The 7,500-nt window shown below is 43.1% G+C and overlaps 1 protein-coding gene across 3 annotated transcripts in view; it reads right to left on the reverse strand.

Annotated features, from left to right (window-relative positions):
* Positions 1–7,500, reverse strand: part of siah2l (seven in absentia homolog 2 (Drosophila)-like) — a 25,058-nt gene that overhangs the window by 2,782 nt on the left and 14,776 nt on the right. For all 3 annotated transcript variants that reach the window (XM_031321165.2, XM_035990836.1, XM_035990837.1), the window contains one exon: positions 763–942. In XM_031321165.2, the coding sequence (XP_031177025.1) occupies positions 763–942 (180 nt within the window). The remainder of the gene's footprint in view (positions 1–762; positions 943–7,500) is intronic.

Consider the following 7,500-nt stretch of genomic DNA (forward strand, 5'->3'; position numbering starts at 1 on the left):
CGTGTCTGTATCCATTAACTGCACGTATGGACTCGAACCAGAATAAAACCCTTCATTTTATTAAAATGGCTGTAAAGGTTTTAAACTATAACTCAGAGTTGTTTGAATGACAGAAATCAGCTCCAGGTACGGCGTAGCGTTAGCGTGCTAAGTTGATGCTTTCTCTGCGTAGTGCAGACTGATTTGAAGTCGCGAGTCATGTGACCAAATCGCAGCCTTTGCGATTTAGGAAATCGCATTTTAACATACCGCGATATTATCGCAAATGCAATTAATCGTTCAGCCCTAATAGCAATGCTCCGAGGTCCAAACGCGCCTGGCTTTTAAAGGGAATGGGAGATGATCTCTGATTGGTTGATTGCATGTTACGCCCAAAACACCCCTCTGATTAATGAAGACACTAAGTACAACCCTTTAGAACCATGCGCCCGGCGCACGGACCCTTTTTTTTTCACCATCAACCTAGCAAAAGTGGATTCGGACACGCCTTAAACGCACCTGCACCAGGCGCTTCACGCCGTGCATTAGATTGTTAAAATAGGGCCCTATGTATCGGAACACTCTGGTCTTGGTGTGGACTTGGTCTCGGTTGAGGTGGACTTGACTACAACACTGGCGTTTACCCTCATGTATCTTGTTTACTTTTGTAAGGATTACATTCACTGTTGAGTCAACGGTCCTTGCATTTGTGAAAATTATAAATGAAGTTGGAAAAGAAAAAACCTTCAAAGTGCCACCTGGAGGTAAAGGGAAGCGTCTGACCTGCAGCGTGGTGATGGACTTGTGTGCGTGCATCAGGTGCGGCATGACGGCCTCCAGAGAGCCGTGCCACTTGCAGGTCGCCCCGGGACACGGGCAGGTGTACGGCCGGAACTCACACACCTCCTCGTGGTCCGGCTTCTCCGTGTGGTGCAGAGACAGCCCGCAGCCGGCCGAGGAGTACTGTACAGGATCAGCAGCAAATATATAAAAGTATTATCAGCTTTATGTAGGAAAAATACACAAGTATTCTCAGCTTTAGGTGGGAAAAATACACTAGTATTCTCAGCTTTAGGTGAGAAAAATACACAAGTATTCTCAGCTTTAGGTGGGAAAAATACACTAGTATTCTCAGCTTTAGGTGGGAAAAATACACTAGTATTCTCAGCCTTATGTAGGAAAAATACACAAGTATTCTCAGTTTTATGTAGGAAAAATACACAAGTATTCTCAGTTTTATGTGGGAAAAATACACAAGTATTCTCAGCTTTATGTAGGAAAAATACACAAGTATTCTCAGCTTTATGTGGGGAAAAATACACAAGTATTCTCAGCTTTAGGTGGGAAAAATACACTAGTATTCTCAGCTTTAGGTGGGAAAAATACACAAGTATTCTCAGCTTTAGGTTGGAAAAATACACAAGTATTCTCAGCTTTAGGTGGGAAAAATACACTAGTATTCTCAGCCTTATGTAGGAAAAATACACAAGTATTCTCAGTTTTATGTAGGAAAAATACACAAGTATTCTCAGCTTTATGTAGGAAAAATACACAAGTATTCTCAGCTTTATGTGGGGAAAAATACACAAGTATTCTCAGCTTTATGTGGGAAAAATACACAAGTATTCTCAGCTTTATGTGGAAAAAATACACAAGTATTCTCAGTTTTATGTGGGAAAAATACACAAGTATTCTCAGCTTTATGTGGGAAAAATACACAAGTATTCTCAGCTTTAGGTGGGAAAAATACACAAGTATTCTCAGCTTTAGGTGGGAAAAATACACTAGTATTCTCAGCTTTAGGTGGGAAAAATACACAAGTATTCTCAGCTTTATGTGGGGAAAAATACACAAGTATTCTCAGCTTTATGTGGGAAAAATACACAAGTATTCTCAGCTTTAGGTGGGAAAAATACACAAGTATTCTCAGCTTTAGGTGGGAAAAATACACTAGTATTCTCAGCTTTATGTGGGAAAAATACACAAGTATTCTCAGCTTTAGGTGGGAAAAATACACAAGTATTCTCAGCTTTAGGTGGGAAAAATACACACGTATTCTCAGCTTTATGTAGGAAAAATACACAAGTATTCTCAGCTTTATGTGGGAAAGTATTCTCAGCTTTATGTAGGAAAAATACACAAGTATTCTCAGCTTTATGTGGGAAAAAATACACAAGTATTCTCAGCTTTATGTGGGAAAAAATACACAAGTATTCTCAGCTTTATGTGGGAAAAATACACAAGTATTCTCAGCTTTATGTGGGAAAAAATACACAAGTATTCTCAGCTTTATGTAGGAAAAATACACAAGTATTCTCAGCTTTATGTAGGAAAAATACACAAGTATTCTCAGCTTTATGTGGGGAAAAATACACAAGTATTCTCAGCTTTATGTGGGAAAAATACACAAGTATTCTCAGCTTTATGTGGAAAAAATACACAAGTATTCTCAGTTTTATGTGGGAAAAATACACAAGTATTCTCAGCTTTATGTGAGAAAAATACACAAGTATTCTCAGCTTTAGGTGGGAAAAATACACAAGTATTCTCAGCTTTAGGTGGGAAAAATACACTAGTATTCTCAGCTTTAGGTGGGAAAAATACACAAGTATTCTCAGCTTTATGTGGGGAAAAATACACAAGTATTCTCAGCTTTATGTGGGAAAAATACACAAGTATTCTCAGCTTTAGGTGGGAAAAATACACAAGTATTCTCAGCTTTAGGTGGGAAAAATACACTAGTATTCTCAGCTTTATGTGGGAAAAATACACAAGTATTCTCAGCTTTAGGTGGGAAAAATACACAAGTATTCTCAGCTTTAGGTGGGAAAAATACACACGTATTCTCAGCTTTATGTAGGAAAAATACACAAGTATTCTCAGCTTTATGTGGGAAAGTATTCTCAGCTTTATGTAGGAAAAATACACAAGTATTCTCAGCTTTATGTGGGAAAAAATACACAAGTATTCTCAGCTTTATGTGGGAAAAAATACACAAGTATTCTCAGCTTTATGTGGGAAAAATACACAAGTATTCTCAGCTTTATGTGGGAAAAAATACACAAGTATTCTCAGCTTTATGTAGGAAAAATACACAAGTATTCTCAGCTTTATGTAGGAAAAATACACAAGTATTCTCAGCTTTATGTAGGAAAAATACACAAGTATAAGGAATGTTCTTGAGGAGCAGATTAGGGTGCGACGGCCGCAGCTTTCTCCTCAAACATCGGGAGAAGCTGAAGGTCACGGTGACGGATTCTCTCGCTTCTTTTATCCGGAACAACGCGGCATCTACAGACGGAGTGGGAGCCTGTGGCGCCGTGTAAGCGGGGGGGTTAATGAGGTGTGACAACAGAGAGGCGGGCGTTAGCGATTCTGTTTGAACATGGCGTCCATCCATAAACATGAGCAGAGATTCACCGCCGGAGACGGAGGCGAGCAGGAAGCTCATTCGGTCTCACATTTCGGCTGCTGTGATCAATCTTCTGCAGGGCGGAGAGAAGACGCCTGCTGATTGGTCCGTGGTTATCAGCTGACACTCTGCTGCCTCCACGCACAAATTATAATAAGGTTTTTGATGTGAAGGGGAAGAGGCTCGGTTAATGAAAAATCACTCCAGACTGACGAGTCGCTGTGACAGACCGTTTCAAGGCTGCACACAGGAGAAAAACCTCGACATCTGCAGGAGAAAAACCTCCACATCTGCAGGAGAAAAACCTCCACATCTGCACCAGAAAAACCTCTACAAAACCTCCACATCTGCAGAAGAAAAACCTCCACATCTGCACCAGAAAAACCTCTACAAAACCTCCACATCTGCAGGAGAAAAACCTCCACATCTGCAGGAGAAAACCTCCACATCTGCAGGAGAAAAACTTCCACATCTGCAGGAGAAAAACTTCCACATCTGCAGGAAAAAACCTCCACATCTGCAGGAGAAAAACCTCCACATCTGCAGGAGAAAAACCTCCACATCTGCAGGAAAAAAACCTCCACATCTGCAGGAGAAACCTCCACATCTGCAGGAGAAAAACCTCCACATCTGCAGGAGAAAAACCTCCACATCTGCACCAGAAAAACCTCTACAAAACCTCCACATCTGCAGAAGAAAAACCTCCACATCTGCAGGAGAAAACCTCCACATCTGCAGGAGAAAAACTTCCACATCTGCAGGAGAAAAACTTCCACATCTGCAGGAAAAAACCTCCACATCTGCAGGAGAAAAACCTCCACATCTGCACCAGAAAAACCTCCACAAAACCTCCACATCTGCAGGAGAAAAACCTCCACATCTGCAGGAGAAAAACCTCCACATCTGCACCAGAAAAACCTCCACATCTGCAGGAGAAAAACCTCCACATCTGCACCAGAAAAACCTCCACATCTGCAGGAAAAAAACCTCCACATCTGCAGGAAAAAAACCTCCACATCTGCAGGAAAAACCTCCACATCTGCAGGAAAAACCTCCACATCTGCAGGAGAAACCTCCACATCTGCACCAGAAAAACCTCCACATCTGCAGGAGAAAAACCTCCACATCTGCATGAAAAAACCTCCACATCTGCAGGAGAAAAACCTCCACATCTGCAGGAGAAAAACCTCCACATCTGCACCAGAAAAACCTCCTGTGGAGGACATGATCTACTGGTTGTAGAGTATAAAATAAATAAAGAGAACAGGAAACAACTTTTCTCTTCTCTGATTTGTTCCGATTAGTTTTCTCTATTTCTTCACTCACACACGTCACGTGGTACGCTCCGTAGGGTTTGTCACGTGGTGGCCCCGTGCGCTGACGTGCACGTGGCACGGTAACTGGCCAATGAAACATGATCATTACAGCGTTTCAAGCTCTAAATCAAACACAACTCAGCCACACAGCCAACGGACGGGACGCAGCGCTCCACTAAATACAAAAAATATTGCATACACTTTCGATATATTGTGATAACGATATTGAGTCGATATATCTTGCACTGCTAAAACATCTTCTGGAGAAAAGCCTCCACAGGCAGTGGCAGGATGACTCATGCATCTGTAATTGGGAGCCTCCTGTTTCCTGGGCCTGGTGACACATGTCTTATTTACAGCCGCCGGCCGATGACGGACACCCTGACCCAGAATCTGTCCGCAGACACACGGCCTGCTGCGAGGACACGAAACCACCGAGCTCACGGCAGACACACACACGGATAAAGATACAGTAGTCCACATAGACTGTTCAGGTTCAAATACTTTAAACTTGTCCGTGTGTCTGTGTGTGTGTGTGTGTGTGTCTGTGTTCGTCCGTATGTGTGTGTGTGTGTGTGTGTGTCTGTGTTCGTCCGTGTGTGTGTGTGTGTGTGTGTGTCTGTGTTCGTCCGTGTGTGTGTGTGTGTGTGTGTCTGTGTTCGTCCGTATGTATGTGTGTGTGTGTGTGTGTGTGTGTGTGTCTGTGTTCGTCCGTGTGTGTGTGTGTGTGTGTGTGTGTGTGTCTGTGTTCGTCCGTATGTGTGTGTGTGTGTGTGTCTGTGTTCGTCCGTGTGTGTGTGTGTGTGTGTGTGTGTGTGTCTGTGTTCGTCCGTGTGTGTGTGTGTCTGTGTGTGTGTGTGTCTCTCTGTATCCGTGTGTGTGTGTGTGTATCTGTGTGTGTGTGTGCGTGTGTGTGTCTCTGTGTGTGTGTGTGTGTGTGTGCGTGTGTGTCTGTGTGTGTGCGTGTGTCTCTCTGTGTCCGTGTGTGTGTGTGTGTGTATCTGTGTGTGTATGTGTGTCCATGTGTGTGTGTCTGTGTGTGTGTGTGTGTGTGTGTCTCTGTGTCCGTGTGTCTCTGTGTGTGTCTCTGTGTCCGTGTGTGTGTGTGTGTCTCTGTGTGTGTCTCTGTGTCCGTGTGTGTGTGTGTGTGTGTGTGTGTGTGTCTCTGTGTGTCTCTCTGTGTCCGTGTGTGTGTGTGTGTGTGTGTGTGTGTGTGTGTGTGTGTGTGTGTGTGCGCCCCTTGTGGGATTAATAAAGTTGTTGAATTGAATTGAGCCCTAAAAGATAGTTTGTAGTAAGCAGGACAAATCCAACCAAAAGAAAAAACATGAACTGAAGTCCTGTGTAACTACACTAGAAATACTTTGGTAATGACGTGTTGGCTGCCATGCAGGCGGCTCACAGTTTGTCTGATTAAATATTAATATTAAAATCAGCTGCAGGTGAAAACGCAGCAGCAGCTTCCTGGAAGAAAGGGCAGTGGGCTGCAGAACTAAGACGCCAACCTTTTCATTCAGACCAAACTGCTGCTGCTTTTCTCCGTCTTAAAGGAGAATTCCGGTCATTTTCAACATGTAGCTCTGTTGTTTGGAAATGTGGAGTGCTGTCAGTAGCAAAAAAAACAAAAATAATCAGGCTGCCTACACCGTGTTATCCTCCTGCTAGCGTTAGCACCCAACAGGCTTAAACAGGACAAGTTTTAAACGTGTTTTTAGCCTCTAAACATGCTCGAAATGTCATTACAAGTGCCTCCCCATGTGCAGTGATTCCTTCTGAGTGAACACAGGGAATCTGACTGTAGTAGATGTGACAGAAAGGCATAAAAGTAAAAGTTGTGTTAATCCAGCCAGTGCACATACCTCTGTTTATTTCCTGTTTTCCGGTCAAGTCCACAGTAGTCGATTGTCGAACTCATACAATCCAATATTCCAGTCAGATTCACTGTGTTCACTCAGAAGGAATCACTGCACATGAGTAACACTTGTAATGACATTTCGAGCATGTTTAGAGGCTTAAAACACGTTTAAAACTTGTCCTGTTTAAGCCTGTTGGGTGCTAACGCTAGCAGGAGGATAACACGGTGTAGGCAGCACTGATTGGTTTAGTTTTTCTTGCTACTGACAGCACTCCAAATTTCCAAACAACAGAGCTACGGGTTGAAATCGACCGGAATTCTCTTTTAATGTGATTTAAAACGGACTCAATGACCACTCTGATTGGTGGAGCTCTAGCCCGTGACTTGTGAAATCAGTGCACTTATGTTAGCGTGACAAATATCGTCAAAATCTGACGAAAATCTGTTAAACTGACCGTTGTTGATCTGAAATGAAGACAGATTCAGCAACTGCACGGCCTATTTCTCTCTTAAAATGTTTTCAGAAACACGTTTCGGTGAACTATTTTAGTCCAATACGAGATCGTATTCTGAACGAGCCGCCATTATGGTCGGATGTAAAATCCGGGAGAAGCCAGACCCAGGTGACGCGTTCGTCCAATCAGCTGCCGGTTTTCATTTTTTTGGACAACGATACAGATTAGCGCCGCCTGCTGCTATGGAGACGCATTACGTCTCGTGCACGCGCAGAACGTACGCTCAAGTCGGCGTCTCTTCAGTGTGTTCTGAGGAACTTTTTGGACCTCGGGGAGACGCATCAGTCCGCCTGCACGATTCAGGGAAAAATATGAATCACGATTTTTTTAGCTTAGATTTGATATCACGATTTTCTGCCACGATTTTTTTCCTCACAAAGTGTAATGTTTATTGCACACATGAACCGTGACAAAACAAAATAA

Source organism: Sander lucioperca, chromosome 13, assembly GCF_008315115.2.
Source record: "Sander lucioperca isolate FBNREF2018 chromosome 13, SLUC_FBN_1.2, whole genome shotgun sequence".
NCBI classification, from domain to species: domain Eukaryota; kingdom Metazoa; phylum Chordata; class Actinopteri; order Perciformes; family Percidae; genus Sander; species Sander lucioperca.